At 40.5% G+C, this 18,967-nt stretch overlaps 1 protein-coding gene across 2 annotated transcripts; it reads right to left on the bottom strand.

Annotated features, from left to right (window-relative positions):
- Nucleotides 1–2,662: 2,662 nt before the first annotated feature.
- On the bottom strand, nucleotides 2,663–18,962 carry LINS1 (lines homolog 1). 2 transcript variants are annotated; one of them, XM_032232856.1, is made up of 8 exons: nucleotides 18,813–18,962; nucleotides 17,174–17,241; nucleotides 15,786–16,368; nucleotides 15,608–15,697; nucleotides 10,147–10,288; nucleotides 9,026–9,622; nucleotides 6,220–6,397; nucleotides 2,663–4,160 (listed from the first exon to the last, which is right to left on the bottom strand). In XM_032232856.1, the coding sequence occupies exons 3-8, from the start codon at nucleotides 16,170–16,172 to the stop codon at nucleotides 3,281–3,283; spliced, it is 2,274 nt and encodes a 757-aa protein (XP_032088747.1). In that variant the 5' UTR covers nucleotides 16,173–16,368; nucleotides 17,174–17,241; nucleotides 18,813–18,962; the 3' UTR covers nucleotides 2,663–3,280. The 2 variants fall into 2 exon arrangements, with proteins under 2 accessions (XP_032088747.1, XP_032088746.1); XM_032232855.1 differs by lacking the exon at nucleotides 17,174–17,241.
- Nucleotides 18,963–18,967: the final 5 nt, after the last annotated feature.

Here is an 18,967-nt window from a genome sequence, read left to right as displayed (position 1 = left end):
CACATTGGACAGGTCCAACAACTATTTAGTAATGTGAACGCCCGCTTTTGGCTTTCTAGTAAAGAGCATCCTTGCAGTACAAAGTGATGTGGTTACTGAAGCAAGCCTTTTTTTGCGATTTAGCAGGATCCCAAAACACACTTTATTTCTTCAGTCTCACTTTTTCTTTATTGACATGTTTACTGTTTTCCTGTAAACCAACCAGAATAATTAAGGAAGTCAGTTCTAGCTATCGCTCTCTGCAAATGGGCTGTTGAATTACAAGTTAATAGCAATAGCACTTAGACCTATATAGTGCTTCATAGCTCTCTCTCTTTACAATGTCAGCAAATTGCCCCCAACCATCTGGGTCCTCATTTTACCAATCTCGGAAGGATGAAACCAACTTTTTTTTTTTAAGTGTTTTATTTTTGTTCTCATACGTACATTCTTATATATATATATATTATCAATATTATATATTATCTTTTAATATTGATAACAATTCAATTCTTCCCCTAAAAATTCAATAGTATAATCAACCTTGATTTTCTGCCACCCCATATATCCATTTTGTTTCACAACCCTATCACCCTCCCTTCTTCTCTCCTTTCTTTTCTTCTCCCCTTTCTTTCTTTCCCCCACTACCTCTTCCTCCCCTCTCCTACTCTTACTTTCTTCCTCTCCCCTTTCTTCTTTCCTCCTCCTTTCCTCTCTCTGGAGGGAACCAACCTTCAGCTGGTCAGAATCAAACTTCTGGCAGTGGGCAGAGTTAGCCTGCAACACTGCATTCTAACCACTGCACCACCAGGGCTTAAGTTGTTCGGTTTATATCATAAGCAATATAACATTAGAGCATACACTGATAAGAGGTAGAATGCTTACCTAGACCCCTTCCAGTCCGGCTTCAGACCTGGTTACAGCACTGAAACCGCTTTGGTCGCATTGACCGATGATCTCTGGAGAGCCAGGGATGGAGGCCATGCCTCCATCCTGGTTCTCCTTGACCTCTCGGCGGCTTTCAATACCATCGACCATGGTATCCTTCTGCGAAGACTGCGGGAGGTGGGGGTGGGAGGCACTGTTTTGCAGTGGTTCTCCTCCTACCTCTCGGACAGGTCGCAGTCGGTGTTAGTTGGGGGGCAGAGATCGACCCCTAGGCCCCTAACATATGGGGTGCTGCAGGGTTCGGTCTTATCCCCCCTACTATTTAACATCTACATGAAACCGCTGGGCAAGATCATTCGGAGGCACGGGATAAGATACCACCAATACGCGGACGATACCCAGTTGTATCTGTCCGCCCCGTGCCAACTCAATGAAGCGGTGGAGGGTCTTGAGGCCGTTAGGGACTGGATGAGGGCTAACAAGCTTGTACTCAACCCGGAGAAGACCGAGCGGCTGTTGTGTTTCCCTCCCAATAATTTGGCTAGTGCTCCATCACTCAGGCTGGGGGGCCAAATTTTATACCCCTCAGACAGGGTTCGCAACTTGGGAGTCCTCCTGGACCCACAGCTGACCTTCGACCACCATCTGACGGCTGTGACCAGGGGGGCATTTGCCCAGGTTCGCCTGGTGCGCCAGTTGCGACCCTACCTGAACCGGGAGGCTCTCACAACAGTCACTCGGGCCCTTGTGACCTCTAGGCTGGAATACTGCAACGTGCTCTACATGGGGCTGTCCTTGAAGAGCACCCGGCGACTTCAGCTAGTCCAGAATGCGGCCGCGTGAGTGATCGTGGGTGCACCTCGGTTCGCCCACATAACACGTATCCTCCGCGAGCTGCGCTGGCTACCTGTTGATCTCCGGGTGCGCTTCAAGGTGCTACTTACCACCCATAAAGCCCTTCATGGTAGTGGATCTGCGTACTTGAGAGACCGCCTCCTGCCAATTACCTCCTTGCGACCTATTAGATCGCACAGATTAGGCCTCCTCCGAGTTCCATCCGCCAGTCAATGTCGACTGGCAACTACACGGAGGAGAGCCTTTTCAGTAGTAGCTCCGACCCTTTGGAACGATCTCCCCGTGGAGATTCGTACCCTCACCCCCGTCCAGACCTTCTGCACAGCCCTCAAGACCTGGCTATCTCGTCAGGCCTGGGGATAAAGATTGTAATCCGTCCCCACCCGAATGATGAATGTTGTGTACTATTTTTACTTATGTATTGTTTTATGTCTTACTGTCTTGTACTCCCCTCCCTATATATTGTAAGCCGCCCTGAGTCCCCTCAGGGAAAAGGGCGGCCTATAAATAATAAAACCATAAAACCATGACCCATTTTTGAAGAAAAAAGCTGTAAAACTTGAATCTTTTCCTCTTCAGCCGTGCTTACCCAATTCATCAAACTTTAAATGATTTAATCATGACATGTTTTCCTTCCTCAGAATTGGTATACAGAGCTATCCTATCCTCATACAGTTTTGGTCACCACACTATAAAAAAGATTTTGAGACTCTAGAAAAAGTGCAGAGGTGAGCGACCAGGATGATTAGGGGACTGGAGACTAAAATATATGAAGAACAGTTGCAGGAACTGGGCATGGCTAGCCTAGCGAAGAGAAGGTTTAGGGGAGACAGGATAGCAGTCTTCCAATATTTGAGGGGCTGCCACAAAGAGGAAGTGGTCAAGCGATTTTCCAAAGCATTTGAAGGCCAGACAAGGAATAATGGATGGAAAGTGACCAAGGAGAGATTCAACCTAGAAATAAGGAGAAACTTTCTGACAGTGAGAACAATCAACCAATGGAATAGTAGTTGCCTTTGGACATTGTGGAGGCTTCATCACTTAAGACTTTCAAGACTGCCATTTGTCAGAAATGGTGTAGTGTCTCCTGCTTGAGCGGGGGATTGGACTAGATGATCTATATAAGATCCCTTCCAACACTGTTAATCTGTATCTGTATCAGACAAATCTTATTGCATTCTCTTTTAAAAAGCAGCAATTAATTCTCACTGAGAACATATATCCTTCATATCAAAATTATCTCAGACAGAGGAAGGTGCCAAAAATAAAATTCAGAATTTATTGCCTTAAAAAAAAACTGGGGGGGGGGGGGGCGGTAGAATTCACACATAGCACAGACAAGATTATAACCCCCTTTTGGAGTTAAACGGATCAAGGGATTTGAAGCTACAGTGTTTTTTTTTAACCAAGCAGACAATTCATGAACAATATATACTTCAATCCCATAGAAAGCATTTGGGCCACGTATTTCAGAGCCTATTAATTTTCTGGAACATCCTTTCAAATGCTAACCAATAGATGGGTTTAACCTGGAGGACTATATATCTTTACAAATTGACTAGTCTGAAGCAGCTCGGGGATCTTCACCAATTCTATGAATTTGATTCAAGAGCTTCACGAGTGCATTTGGGTTGTATGGGAAGAGTCTCTTTGCATGCAGCCTAGAAATGGACTTTTGCAATTGTTGGAAACATGCGGTTGCTTTCTGCAAAGTTTCACCTGCTAATTTAAATTCTGGAAGGGAGAGTTTGCTGCTGGAGCCTGATGAAATATTCAAATCTTGTTCAAGAAAAGGGAACCCTTCTTGCTTGCAGCTTTTTGCACTCTCGTTGAGAACGGCTTTATTTGGACAGGCTCGATAGTTTAAAGCTTTGTCTTCTGTGTCCGTCAAACATTCTTCTCTTCCGCAGTCCCCTTCAGAATCATCTGAGCTATCATAATCAACCAGCTTCTGAAAAGCCCCCGGTAAATGCGGGTCACTAGATGTGGTCACAAAATCAATTTTTTTGGGTTGACTGTCTCCCTGACGAAGGAGGGTAGACAAATTCAGGGAGGAAGGCAAAAGGGCCTCCATAGAAGCCCGTGGATCATATGCAGTGCTCTGCCCTGTGAGGTTTGAGTTGGGGCCGTCTTCTTGCTGGCAGGACAAGTTCTCCCCACAAATTCTGAGATCTTTGCCAACGGTGAACTTAAAGCGTTTGGAAACTTGTACGAACCAGTGCCAGTCTTCTACAAGAAGTTTTAAATATTGCACAAAGTATTCCAAGAAGCAGGTTTCCGACGAAATCAAGAAATCCAGAAGGACCGTGGCATCAAATGCGATACTCCCTAACAGGCATAAGAAGATGCAGTGGGGATTATAACCATTCTGATGTGTCCGATTGTCCTGGATTTCGTCATCTGAACGACAGGGGGTAAAATTAACGTCGTGGCAGGATCTAAAAAATAAGCAACAACGTAGAAGATTAAAATATGACTTCTCAACTGGCGATCGTTTTTATCAAGAACTTTTAACAGTAGAGCTGAATTTGCATTTATTATTTTTGGCCAAATAAATCAGACCGTTAGAATGATCACGGCGCTCAAGCATTCTCTCCCACTGCGGGCTCTAATTCAATGCACATTATATGAATAAAAGGGAAGAAAGTGAACAAATGAAGAAAGAGAGCATGCTTGTTTTCACCTCCGTCAACTGTAATTTGATATTAGCTTATGAGATGGAAGAGAAAGGCATTGGTAATTAGTAATTACTAATTAGGAGAACTTGATCAGTTTATGGGCCTTCACGTGGACACAAAGTATGGTTTAAATATACTTAAATAAATAACAACTTTCTGCCTCCCTTTGTGAACTAAGAAACCATTGGAGAATAGCATTTTGTAGTGTGTCACGGAACTAAAATAAAGCGAGAGAAAGCCTAGTTTAGGGGGGGATAACCTATGTTTTATCCAGGTTGTCTTCAGGTAAAATGATTAAGACTCAGTATGCAATGATCTTCCAATATCCTGCATAAGGAAATCCAAACACGAGCCAGCCCAAATTTACTAGGGGTGACTAAGATGTTTCAGACAATTGGCATAAACAGAATCCGTGGTGATGGATTATGGAACTTCCAAGATACCTAGAGTAATAGGGTTGGAAGGGACCTTGGAGGTCTTGTAGTCCCACACTCAAGCAGGAAACCCTGTACCTGTGAGGGCGAACCTATGGCACAAGTGCCATAGGTGGCACACAGAGCCCTCTCTGTGGGCAGGCGAGCTGTCACCGCAACTCAGCTCTGCTGTGCATGCGCGCCTCTCACTGGACAGCTGGTTTTTGGGTCTGCCACGCATGCATGAGTCAGGGGCGCATGCGGGAGATGTGGGCGCACGCTGGTGGGGGCGGTTGCTCGCATGCGCATTGCATTATGGGTGTGCACAGGCGTGCTTCTGGCACTCAGCGCCAAAAAGGTTAGCCATCACTGCCTTATATTATCCTGGACAAACAGCTGTCCATTCTCTTTTTGAAAACCTCCAGTAATGGAGCATCATCCACAAAATCTGGAGCTAAGCCATTCCACTGGTTTAATTAATTCTCACTGGGGGAGCAGTGCTCATCTCCTGAAAAAAAATCATGTATTATATAAATAATGGGTATCAGTAAAATCTGCAATAAAGTAAAATAACTGGTATTCAGTTCAAAGCACATGTTTGAAATCTACCGTACATCCTAAACACTCTGGCCTCTTCCCTACAGAAAGAGAAATGAACTGAATTCATGACAAAGCTGAAGAACTATGTCAAAATTTCAGAATACAATTCTCTGTTTCATTGAGAGTAATTAATGGACCAGCAGATTACTTCACTGATCTCTCTGTCAATGTTTCTATGGTCTTGTTTAAAGAAGGGATGCATATTTGATTATCCCGTTTATAATATGGAAGAATGCTGCACATCTTCTTTGTACTGCTTGTTAAATTCCTTGCATATGGAAGAAAAGAAACTCTAGATAATACCTGACTCCAAATGCGAACATTATTCATGTACTACTGTATTTGAGAGGAACAAGTAAGCTTGCTAGATTTGTCCCAGGAAGTGAAGGAAACCAAAGCCAAAGAGCTAGTGCTGTTGTCTCCATAGTCATGTGGCTGGCATGACTAAACGCCGAAGGCACACAAAACACTGTTACCTTCCTATTTTTTCTACTTGCATTTTTACATGCTATCAAACTGCTAGGTTGGCAGAAGCTGGGACAAGTAACGGGAGCTCACTCTGTTATGTGGCGCTAAGGATTCGAACCACCGGACGTTCTGATCGACAAGCTCAGCGTCTTAGCCACTGAGCCACCATGTCCCTTTTGTCTTAGAAGGAGTGATACACTGGAAGCAAAATGAATTGGAATGAATGTTTCAATTTGAACACTTTTGCCTGAACTGTGTGTTCACTTTCAAGATATTTATGACGATCGATAATTTTGAGCAGATACAAGTTGATGGCTTCTGGGAAAAAGGGCACTCACCTTTCCAAGTTTAAATAAATTGCCAGCAGTGACTTTACAGCTTCTACCATCTCATCATCTTGTTCTATAAACAGAGAAATCCACATGCAAGGGTGTTCAGATAAGTAGATACAGGCCGAAGGCTTCAGGTGGCTTTTTATGACTGTCAAGAGTAGACCCATAACACTCTCCAAATGAACTAAAATGAAGAAAAAGAAAAAAAATCAATGCCAGCCCAAAATCATATACATAAATATATTTGATTTAAAATTTACAATATCTGAGGAACAACTATTGTTTTTCACATTACCTGTTCTAATCGAAATGCAAAGGAGAAACAATAGTGAAAATTTCATTTCGAAACTCTAGAGGTGACCAAGAGTGACAATATCTTGCTTGCCAACGCCTTTAAAGAAGCTTTTCACTTCCAATAAGTCTTGCCAGAAAAGGCAAGAGCAGCAAGAAAAAATATCCTAAAAATGTATCAATTTTGCTGATATTGCTTTTGGTATTCTTCTTTTTTCCTTCCATGTTTCCACTTGCAGTCATTGCAAGAATTTGGTGGGACCCTAACCAGCTACAGGTAGGATAATAATCATAACAACAACAACAACAACAATAAATAAAACAAATATTAAGAAAGTATTTTTACTTGGGTGCCAAGAACATATAATATTACTACAGATAGTCCCTGTTTTACAACAGTCCCTTTAGCGACTTCAACAGCATTGAAAAAAAGTGACCTAGGACAGTTGCTCGCACTTATGATCACAGCATCCCTGTGATCACGTGACCAAAATTCAGACGCTTGGCAACTGACTCATACTGGTGACAGTTGCAGCATCCTGGGGTCATGTGATCTCCTTTGGCGACCTTCTGACAAGCAAAATCAATGGGAAAGCCAGATTCACTTAACAACCGTGGTACTAACTTAACAATTGCAGCAAGAAAGGTCGTAAAATGGGACAAAACCCACGTAACAAACGTCTCGCTTAGCAACATAAATGTTGGGCTCTATTGTGGCTGTAGGTCAAGGACTACCCATACAATCTTTGGAGACAAGAATCCATTTTTTATACCAGAAAACGCTACTGGTACTGACTTAAGGACTTAGTAAAACAATGCTAAGTCTGGGCTCAGGGAAAAGAAGGATCCATTTTCAAATTCAATGTGGCACAAACTTTCTGCTCATGCAACAGATGAAAAGCATTTCTGCCTACAGCATCCATAATCCAGAAAACTAATCCTGTGTACATATAATTATCCACTCCACTGAAAACTCTCCATTTTAGCTGAGTCCAATCTTTTGTGGACTGTGTATCAAGACTTCTGGGAGTGGAATTTCTTAATTAAGTTGGAGACGCAACCAAACTGAATTTCAAATTGCACACTGCACTGAACATCTACATTCTCTAGAGAAATTTTGGATTGCAACACCTGCTCAAGTTAAACACAATCCTCCCACCTCTTGTACAAGGTAACTTTGCTATAGTTGCCATGTTGGGAATATTCTGAATGTTCTGAAGCAACTTTTTACGGAAATGCCAGGTGAATGAATAAACTGGCATCTTCTCTTAAAAGTAACTTATTTCTCCAGCGTCTGTGAAACCAAAATTTGCACATCCATTTAGCAGCCACTGTTCTTTCTGTACATCTTTACAATCTGATCCTCAAAATCTATTATGTGTGAAAAGAAAACACCATCTTTAAATATTTTCTTATTATTACTGTGTTTCCCCAAAAATAAGACAGGGTCTTATTTTCTTTTGATCCCTGAAATAAGCACTTGGACTTATTTTCGGGCAGGTCTTATTATTTTTGAGGTGCAGAGACAGGGAGCGTGGTCAACTCATGGCTGTTGCTGTGTTGCAATATTTTCAGGGGAGGGCTTATTTGAGAGCATGCGCTCAAAAGCCCGATTGGGTTTATTATCCGGGGAGGTCTTATTTCTGGGGAAACAGGGTATTACTCAATTTTCTATAGTTGCTTAGATTCTCTAGGCAGTGAAAGGCAATCAACTTTAAAGCTTTACCAGTAGTTAATCCATAATATAGTAGCTAAAGCTTGTAGTTTAAGTGATGGAACAAATGGCTTTCAAATTACTATGATAAATCCATGGAACTGCCTGGATAAATTATTTCTCAAAGCATATGTAGTTTATAAATAGGTAGTAAATCGTCTTCAGCATACTGGAAGGAGAAGTAGTTCAACAAATAAAGGAGGGAAACATTGGTGGATGAACACATTTCTCCCTTCCACTCAAGAAACTCTCAACTTCCATTCCTCTAAATTAGGGGTGTCAAACTTGATTTCATTGAGGGCTACATTCAGGGTTGTGTTTGATCTCGGGGGCCAGGGTGGGTGTGGCCAAACTGATATCACCTGTGTCAGCAGCGTCGGTGGTGGTGCAAGTGCTCGGCCAATGAAAAAAGGCTCCCGAGCTGTTTTTGGTCGCAACGGCCTCCTGCTGTCCTCAGCCAGTGAAAATGGAGCTTGGGAAGGCGCATGCGCAGCCCCCTCAAGCTCCACTTTCACTAGCAGAGGCACCCTGGACCAGTCCTTCACTATTCTCAGAGCTGTCCCACGGGCCAGATTTAAGCACCCTGCAGGCGGGATTTGACCCACGGCCCTGAAATTTGACACCCCTGCTTTAAACATACATACATACATACATACATACATACATACATACATACATATATACATACATACATACATACATTCAAAAATACGGTGGCAACCCCATTCGTTTTCATCTTGTAGGTAGTCTACTCACAAAACACTTTCTTGTGAATCACTTTGAAGCTGCTTTAGGAAGCAAAATTACCTTGTGATTCAGTTTTGTAGGCAAAATCCCGGCTCTTCGTCTCTAACGCTTTAAGCAGAAGCAAGCTTAAGGATCTGAAGACCACTACATCGAAATTACTCTTCACCTGGGCTTGAGATTCAATGATGCTACCATCAAAATGGCGGGTGTTTCCACTAACACCCAACCTACCCAGCCAATCAGAATTCACAAAGTGTAGCACGGTATCAGCCAGCACTAATCGATCGTTGTCTAAATGAGGGTCCCGGGATGAGGAAGGAAGCGCCTTCGACTTAATTAGGTCTTCGCCAGCTTTGTGAAGAATGCAGTTCTTAAGCAACGCAATCGATTTCTTCTTGATGAAATCACAAACGGGTAATGTGGCAAGGCAGCTGATATTGCAAGAGTTCAAAAACAATACCCTCTGGCATCCAAGGTTGAGTGGCACGTGAATCCTGGAAGCGGCAAGCAGCTCAAAGAGATCTAGAAAGCTATTCATGTCATTGATTGATTTTGCAGGTAGTGGAATATTGTGAGCAGATGAATAATAAGAAAGGATGGAACTGTAAAAGTTTTCCAGCACGTTATTAAGTGGAGTAAGAAGTTTCTTCAGGTCACCTATAATAACGACAACACCAGCATCAAGCAGGACTTAAATGTGATAAAGGTAAAGGTTCCCCTCACACATATATGCTACTCGTTCCCAACTCTAGGGGCAGTGCTCATCTCTGTTTCAAAGCCGAAGAGCCAGTGCTGTCTGAAGATGTCTCCATGGTCATGTGGCAGGTATGACTCAACACCAAAGGCGCACGGAAGGCTGTTACCTTCCCACCAAAGGTGGTTCCTATTTTTCTACTTGCATTTTTACATGCTTTTGAACTGTTAGGTTGGCAGAAACTGGAACAAGTAACGGGAGCTCACTCCATTACTAGGGATTCGAACCGCCAACCTTTGTGATCAACAATCTCAGCGTCTTAGCCACTGAGCCATTTAAATATGATAGAGAGGCCATTTCTTCCCTGAAAATTGAGAAGACAAGCTATATCTATAACAATATGAATGTATGAGTAGCTTTCACGAAGAGTAACTGTGCACTGATCTTCTATTAGCTACATGCAATGTAATGCCAACTGAAACAGTACCTTCTTTGCAAGGGTTGTCATCATTCAAAATTTCTTTTATTACATTGGTCAAAATCCAGAGGCATTCTGCTATTGAACTATTACTGGGAAATCGTGATAAAGTCTCTAAACAAAAAGCAAGCCAGGCGCTATTGGATGAATTCTGAGAAAAGAGAGAGAACGCATGTTACTCTGGGTGGCACTGAACAAATGATGACTTCTTGGACATCCACCACATAAAGGATAACCTTTAACCCTTCTCCAAAAATCAAGACAAGGGAAAAGCATGAAAAAGATAACTATTCCAAAAGTTTTTGGCATTGGCCATTTTCTCATCATTTTGTACTCTTAAAGTGACTAGCTAGCCAAACCAGTGACACAAAGCATAAACTCTTACAGCTTTATTACTTAACACTTTGTTTACCAGTCATAAAAGCAGAAGAGCACATAGAATAGATAGATGGAATAGATAGAATACTTTATCTGACCAAGTGTGATTAGACACACATGGAATTTGTCTCCGATGCAGAAGCTCTCAAGATACATGCAAAGCCACAGAGTAATAATAATTATAATACGATAGTAGAGAAGATGAGAAGGAAGAGAATTATAATACGATAGTAGAGAAGATGAGAAGGAAGATAATACTAATATTACAGCCATACATCGGTTAATATATATATTCTAGACATAAAACAATACTGTGAGGATTAGGTATAAAGGCTCCCTTAATTAATCCACGTAAAATTACATCCAAGAGCTGTGGCTAGCTGCAGTTTGGCAGTTCAAATCTCACCAGGCTCAAGGTTGACTCAGCCTTACATCCAAGATGGGTAAAATGAGGAACCAGTTTGTTGGGGGCAAGAGGCTGACTCTGTAAACAACTTAGAGACTCAGATACCACTATGAAGCGGTATATAAGTCTAAGTGTCATTGCTATATTGGCCTCCATACTTAATTAGGTAAAATCAGTTGTGTACTGAACTAATTCAGATTGAAAATGAGAACTCATAAAACAGCAAAGTGTTTCTAAATAGCAACAGCAACAGCACTTCATAATGCTTTTACAGCCCTCTCTAAGCAGTTTACAGAGTCAGCATCTTCCCCCAACAATCCGGGTCTTCATGTTACTGACCCTGGAAGGATGAAAGGCTGAGGCAAATGGTCTAGGATGGTTTTACTAGAAACTGACAGCATACAGTTAGGTTTACGTATCTCATTAACCTGTAAGATTGACCTTTGGCATAGTATGGTAGCCAGTTTTTTGTAATTACAGCTTACCACCCAGTAGATTGTGCAAGTCCAGCCAAAGGTATTTATTTAAAATAGCATAGTAAGCATGATGGGTGAAATCCCCCCCTCCCCACTCTTTCTTTCTATCTGAAAAGCTGGAAACTAGCATTCTCTCCAACCTGTTTACATGGAAATATGAGCAGTGTGGGTAGTCCACAATGGAGCCTAATTTTTTTGTTGCTAAGCAAGGCAGTTGTTAAATGAACTTTGTCCCCTTCGATGACCTTTCCAGGTACTAAATGAATCTCTGCAGTGGTTAAGTTAGCCACACCGTTGTTAAGTGAATCTGGCTTCCCAATTGACTTTGCTGGTCAGAAGGTCGCAAAGGGGGCGGGGGGGGGAATCATACCATACCAGGACACAGACCTTTGGTTAACTATGAGTCAGTTGCCAAGCATCTGAATTTTGATCACATGACCATGGGGATGCTTCAACGGTTGTAAGTGTGAAAAAATAGTCATGTCACTTTTTTTCCAGTGGCGTTATACCTTTGAATGGTCACTAAATGAATGGTTGCAAGTTGAGGACTACCTATATTTAATTTCAGTTGCACAGAACACAAGCAAATGTTTTTTTCCCTTTATGCCTTTAGCAAGTTTAGAAGAAATTTTAAGTGACATTTTCTAAGCACTGCAGTCAAAATGCTGGGCTGCCAATGCCTCCTCATGCTGAGGCATCATTGAATAACATTCAGGAATCTATCTGAGATCACAAATCGCCTCACTTTATCCTAAGACCTTTGGTTAAATTCCACACTTTCATATTCTGTAGTGCAGGCTTTAAAGTTTAATGTCAAAGAATTTTTCCACCTACCTATTCTATCAATCACTCCTATAAAGCTTAACTTTAAAAGCTCACCCTCACCCCTGTAACGCTTTGTTCTCCTCAATCAAATGAACTGATTATTTATTCTAATTTACAAACTTCCCACTTTTTCATACTGCTGTAAATACCTGCATGGCAATTTTTTGACGGCTGAAAGAAAGGGGAATGGTTCTGTCCTAAGAAAAAGTACAGTGGGTGGAAAAGTCATGGATTTAGATGGGGCCCTGCCATTACTTGAGTTCAGTCAAATTCAGGCTAAAAAAAAAAATCTGTTTTGGAGAATAGATGACAGGCTATTGCAAACAGTAGCTTCCATACATACACTAGATCTGGAGGAAAATCTACATGTAATGTGAACAGCAGAATATCCAAAATATGATTTCTCTTGTCCTATGAAGCCCTCTATCTGATTATTTTAGTACTGCATTATGACACCAGTTAGCAGGAGGAAACTAACGAGGTACAGTTGCACATGAAAAAGAATCTGCATCAAAATGCAGAATGTATATAGTGTCTGATCATATTGTTAAAATATGGTCAGCACCAACTATTTTCTTGGTATAGAAAAGCAGCAAGTCTAAAAAAAAGAAGGCCAGTTGTCTTCCTATTTCCCATCCCCCACCCCATATTGTAATGATATATGTAAGGAACATTCAATCATATATCCACTCCCCATCTTTTAAACCAGCTATATGCCACAAATAACTGAAAACTATACACATGGACTAATAATGCACCCTGTGAGAAAGCAAAAAAAAACCCCAAAGTCATTAATGAGGGTGGGCTACAAAATTTTGAGATGCGCTACTAATAGCAACAACATTAAAGGTAAAGGTTCCCCTCACACATATGAGCTAGTTGTTCCCGACTCTAGGGGGCAGTGCTCATCTACGTTTCTAAGCTGAAGAGCCAGCCCTGTCTGAAGACGTCTCCTTGGTCATGCGGTCGGCATGACTCAATGCCGAAGGCGCACGGAACCCTGTTACCTTCCCACCAAAGGTAGTTCCTATTTTTCTACTTGCTTTTTTACCTGCTTTCGAACTGCTAGGTTGGCAGAAACTGGGACAAGTAACGGGAGTTCACTCTGTTACGTGGCGCTAGGGATTCAAACTGCCAACTTTTCTGATAAACAAGCTCAGCGTCTTAGCCACTGAGCCACCGTGTCTTTTTAGCGACAACATTACTAATGTAATACACTTGCACTTCTTTTTATTTTTATCCATCAACAACTGTTTCATTCCAGGGATTATAATTCTATACAGCTAATGCTTGTAAACAATCAAACATAAACATGGCATTAAAAGATTGGGAAAAGTTGAGGAAAAAGTACTATTTTAGGGTTCCGTGTTGGCTGGCACCGTTGGAGGCCTTAACGCATCCCAGTATATTTAATTGGACAAGAAACATAATATATAAAGACATTATGACAGAAGATGGCAACGTGAAAACAAAGATGGAATTAGAGCAGCAGGGCAGGAATCTGGAATTGTGGGAATATTTTCAGATTAGAAGTAGGTTTAAAAGCGATAAGGTATTGTTTGGGATCTACCCAAACCTTCAGGAGCTGAATAAGATTTTGTTTGGCGGAGATAAGAAAATGTTGTCAAAAATCTATCAATTTTTGACCTGTCAAGATGCTAAAGAAGAGATGGATAAAAGTCTTCTAATAGCATGGGAGAGAAATTTTGGCTATGAGATTGAAATGGGTAAATGGTGGGATCTATGGAGTAAGACTATTAAACTTACGATATCTACAGCGTTTAAAGAAAATATATACAAGATGGTTTATAGATGGTACTTTCCCCCAACGAGGTTAGCCGAAATGTTTCCTGGGTTATCTCCACTGTGTTGGAAATGTGGAAGAAGGGATGGCACATTCTACCATAGTTGGTGGTCCTGTATTGAGGCCACGAAATACTGGAGAAGGATTCAAAACTGGCTAAAAGAGGTTACCGGGGCAAGTATGGAATGGAAACCCGAGACTTTTTTACTAAGTATAAAACCAGAAAACATGAATAAATCTATATGGCATTTGAGCCTACATATAATTGTGACCGCAAGAATAACCTATGCACAATTTTGGAAATCTACTACCATACCATCCAAAGATGCCATAATTAAAAAGATTTATGAGTGTGCAGAAATGGACAGAATGACGGGTTGGCTGAGGGACAAAGGAGAAACGGAACATTATCTTAGCTGGAACCTATGGTAAATGTGGGCAACAAAGAGAACAGCAGGGACTTAAAACTGGGAAAGTTAAATAGCAGTTGTTAACAATGGGAACGAAAAGTGAATGTGGGTATTGTAATAGATCCCTGAATTTTGTAACGAAAAGATGACAGTTAGAGACTAAACAATGAGGAAGAAAAAAAAATGTTGGGCTGTGAATGATTGTCACGGGAGGGGGGGGGAGGGTTTGTATGTTTAAAGTTGTATTTGTATGTCTTATTAAAAAAATGTATAACCAATAAAGATTATTTTTTTTTAAAAAGATTGCAATGCATACACAGCACAATTAGGGAAAAGCTATCAGGAATTTAAAATGAACCAAAAGATAACCAAATGACTGCAATCTAAATACACTGGAAAAGCCTTCCCCACTCCTCCGGTTTGAAAACTCAAGAGCTTTTCGTGGCTGTTTTTTGGGGGAAATGTTTTATTCTCCCACAAAAAAACAAGAAATGTTAAAATTCTCTTGAACTATCATATCAAGTAAAGAAAAAAAAGGAAATAATACATTCTTAAATATAAGCCAGCTAAAAAAAATCTGGTTTGCTATACATTTTAAAAAATAGTGGTTGAATTAGACGCATCGTTAAAAACACTTAGCTATACATCATACATATCCACAAAAAATATAGTTAAATGGAAGAAATATTTCCTTCGGTATAAATTATGAAGAATGCCTCTTTGCCTCTTTGTCATTTATGGATTTATAGTATTTACATTTTTTTTAAAAAAATCTGACCCTCTTTTCCCAGTGCAACATTTGGGAGAAAAGTACATGGTCAAATGAGGAAGGCAGAAACATCTGTCTGGCCAGCCCAATGAGTAAAAGCAATGCAATTAGAAGGGGGTAACAGATGGCACCACCAGGTATAAGCTTACCTCTTCTTTTTCTAGGAGAACAAAACCAGCTGAATTGAGAGTGCACGAGGTGTAATTAGTATTTTTGCTAATGGGATGGGGATTTATAACATTAAAGATTAAGTTTTAAGTTCTGTACTACGTGCTCATTGTGCAAAATCCTGAACTGTTACTGTTGGCAGCAATTATTACATTTGTACTTGAAGTAAAAACAAAACCACAAAGCAGATACATTTGGTTAAATAGTAACTCCAAAGCTCCTTTTCTGACTTACCTCTTCTCTTAGCTGAAAATGCACAAGGGAAGCCAAACTTTTAGAAGCCATGTAAGAGAGCTGTTTATCTGAACTACGTAACAGATGAATCTAGGAGAAATCGAAACAGACGGGAGTTGCAGCTACCAAACACCTTAACAAAGGAGTCTGAGAAAAATACAACCTTTGGGAAACTTACTAATTCAGAGAAAATGTTTGATTCTTCCAGGATTCTTAGGATCTTCAGGTATTTCTGTTTTATTTCATTAGCCACCTCTTGCAGATGCAGTTTGGCAAGCATCATCTCGATCAAAGTTAACTGAAGCAGAATAATTTCCCGGGCGTGGCACTTCAGATGGCTAAGGTTTGTAGAAATATCATGTTCACTGTTTATTGGGTCTAGACTGGAAGAGAGCTGAGCATCCAATTTAGAAAAAAAATGACAGGCACATAATTCACAATTTTTTGGCGATGAAAAAACTGAAGGATTTAGAAGAGCTGCACATTTGTAATTATCTTGGGCTAACAAAACACCAGCAATTATATCATTATACGTTTTTTGGAGGAAGTGAAAGTAAGTCTCCATTATCAGCAATTTTTATCTATCCCGGGATTCTTTATATATTCAAATCCTGCAGATTGTTTTTTTTTTTCCAGGAACTGATTCTCATAGAAGATATAACTTTGTAAAAATTACAATTCCTATTCCATTGTTTATTTTCAGGAACTGACTCTATACATCTGTAAGATGTAATTCTGTAAAGATTCCAATTCTACTGTATCTAAAAAAAAATGACAAGAAATGTGAAGTCAGTAAAGATTCTTAGTGAAAAGTCAAAACAATTCAAGTCATGTTATAAGATTAGAAACATTTCAGAACCAAGAACTATTCAAATATAGCTACTAATTACTTTTTAAATTAGATTTATATTCTATTATTTCCTCAGTCAAGGTAGTTTCCATGAAGGCCTCTGTCTTTTTCATTCTCACAGCAGCAACCCCCTTGAACTAGCACGAGGGAGACAATTCCTCTCTCATTTGGTCTATTTTTTTATTTTTATTTTGCATTTCTTTCTCTCTATTTTTTGAAACCGTATATATTTGTATTATTAAAAGAACTTTCTTGGCTGATTCTAGGCCAGAAACTGATTTTACTTAATTGAGATCTGACAACTTAACCACTAACATTTAATCACTAGTTATACTATCAGTGATGTACTTTACTTATTGTCATTGCACATGGTGCAACAAAATTAAATGCCGTCTTCAGGTTCATGGTTACTGCCCTGGGACAGAAGCAGGTTTTTCAGCCTATTTGTCCTTGTTTTTATTAGCCTGTACCGTCTGCCAGATGGTAATAGTTCATAAAAAGGGTGCCCAGGGTGAGATGGATCTTTAAGAATGTAGATGCCATATGCTAAACTAGTTATACTAAAAAGCAAATATTTGAATTATCTACAGTATATCCAATACCTTTTTCTATCACATGTGGTCATCCTAATTCTACTTAAGACCTCTCAAATAACTATCTCTCCTCATCCTATACCTTAAAAATCTTCTATTTGAAAACAATTCCTGTCTCTTCACCTGTTGTTGTTTTTGCAATTCTCCATTTCTGAAATCTTAAATATTCATGCTGCATTCAGGAATGTAGTCTAGAGGAAAAAAATTACTTCATTCAGAGGAGCTCCCAGTATTTAACTTGGAAGTTAAGCATTCTACAAGGCAGCAATTATAAACAGCTTCTGTATTGTTACTAGGTAAATTTCTAATGCACGAGTGCATCAATGTAATTACTAGCAGTTGCACTTTAGGATTTTATTTTCTTTTCCCAGCAGATGGCTGCTTGGTACAGGGTAAAGGCCCAAGGCATGTGCATTGGGAGAGTGAGTTTTAATCCTCCCTCAGGCACAAAACCTCAAGAAACTTCTTGGATAAAGAAGCAAAACATCTTCAGAGAAAAACCTGAAAGTCCTGTTGTCTCTTGAGAAAAAAGCACCTTTGGGACAACCATGACCTGGATGACTGAGAATCTCCATAGAATATCGGGAACTACCTGGGTACAGATGGTGCTCAACTTACAACCACAACAGAACCCAATGTTTCTGTTGCTAAGTGAGATGTTTGTTAAATGAGTTTTGCCCCATTATACGACTTTTTTGGCCACAGTTGTGAAGTGAATCACAGCAGTTGGTAAGTTAGGAACATGGTTGTTAAGTGAATCTGGATTCCCCATCACATGACTTTAGGATGCTGCAACTCATAAATATGAATTGCCAATCATCCAAATTTTGATCACATGATTACAGGGACGGTGCAACAGTTGTAAGTTTGAAAAATGGTCCTAAGTCACTTTTTCAGTGCTGTTGCAACTTCAGTCACTATACAAACTGCTGTAAGTCGAGGACTATCTGTGTATCATACATAAATATAAGATGATATATTATACAGCCATAGGTAACAGAGATATAAACAGCCCTTCTCCCTGGGGTACTCTACCTTTCCATTCTTCTCAGCTACGTTCCAAGATATTGGGGGGGGGGGGGAGTCGTATTTCCAGGAGGGATGATTTCCAAAATAATAACAATAATAAAAATAATAATCTTGGTCGATACCTAAGATGCAGCAGCAACCTGTATCAACCATCAAAGCCAGTCAATGATATTTATGACATTTAAAATGTTCTGTTGGCTGGGGTTCGTGTTGAATAGAATAGACTAGCTTGACTCCCTTTTCTGAGATATTGGAAGACTGCTATCATGTCTCCCCTAGTCCTTCTTTTCATTAAACAAGACATACCCAGTTCCTGCAACCATTCTTCATGTTTTAGCCTCCAGTCCCCTAGTCATCTTTGTTGCTCTTCTCTGCACTCTTTCTAGAGTCTCCACATCTTTTTGACATCATGGCGACCAAAACTGGATGCAGGATTTCAAGTGTGGCCTTACCAAGGCCTTATAAATTGGCATTAACACTTCATGTGATGTTAGTATAGTACAGCCTTTATTGTCATTGTACAAAATAAAGACAACGAAATCGGTTTTAGCCTCAATGGTGCAATAGGATGACAACAAGACTTGATTCTATGTTTATGCATCTTATTTAATGAATAAAAGCTTACAATGGTGATAATAGTGTCCAACCCACCTCCAACACCCATCCTTACATTGGAGCAAGAACCCTCCCCTCACCACACTCATATGCAACAAACCCTTCCCCCCCAACCCACCCTCAATCTTCTCGGCCTTCCGATCAGACGGCAGCGTTTCTCTGAGGCGGATCAAGCCTTCCTACGCGCCCCCATCGCGGCTCGCAAACACCACCCCTCCCGCTCCCCTTGACAGCCGTTATCAGCCAGTGTCTCCCTGCCCGGCTATCGCTACT

The sequence above is a fragment of the Thamnophis elegans genome, chromosome 16 (assembly GCF_009769535.1).
Source record: "Thamnophis elegans isolate rThaEle1 chromosome 16, rThaEle1.pri, whole genome shotgun sequence".
Classification (NCBI taxonomy): domain Eukaryota; kingdom Metazoa; phylum Chordata; class Lepidosauria; order Squamata; family Colubridae; genus Thamnophis; species Thamnophis elegans.
The sequence above is the reverse complement of the archived record's forward strand: the minus strand, read 5'-3'. Positions and strand labels throughout refer to the sequence as shown.

Excerpts from the sequence above, each read along its gene's own strand:
- LINS1 (XM_032232856.1), bottom strand. The coding sequence starts at position 16,172 with ATGGAGACTTACTTTCACTTCCTCCAAAAAACGTATAATGATATAATT. Across the intron at positions 15,698-15,785 it reads CAAACATTTTCTCTGAATTA|ATTCATCTGTTACGTAGTTC; the intron begins GTAAGTTTCCCA and ends GATTTCTCCTAG. Across the intron at positions 6,398-9,025 it reads CTACAAAACTGAATCACAAG|TTCATTTGGAGAGTGTTATG; the intron begins GTAATTTTGCTT and ends TCTTCATTTTAG.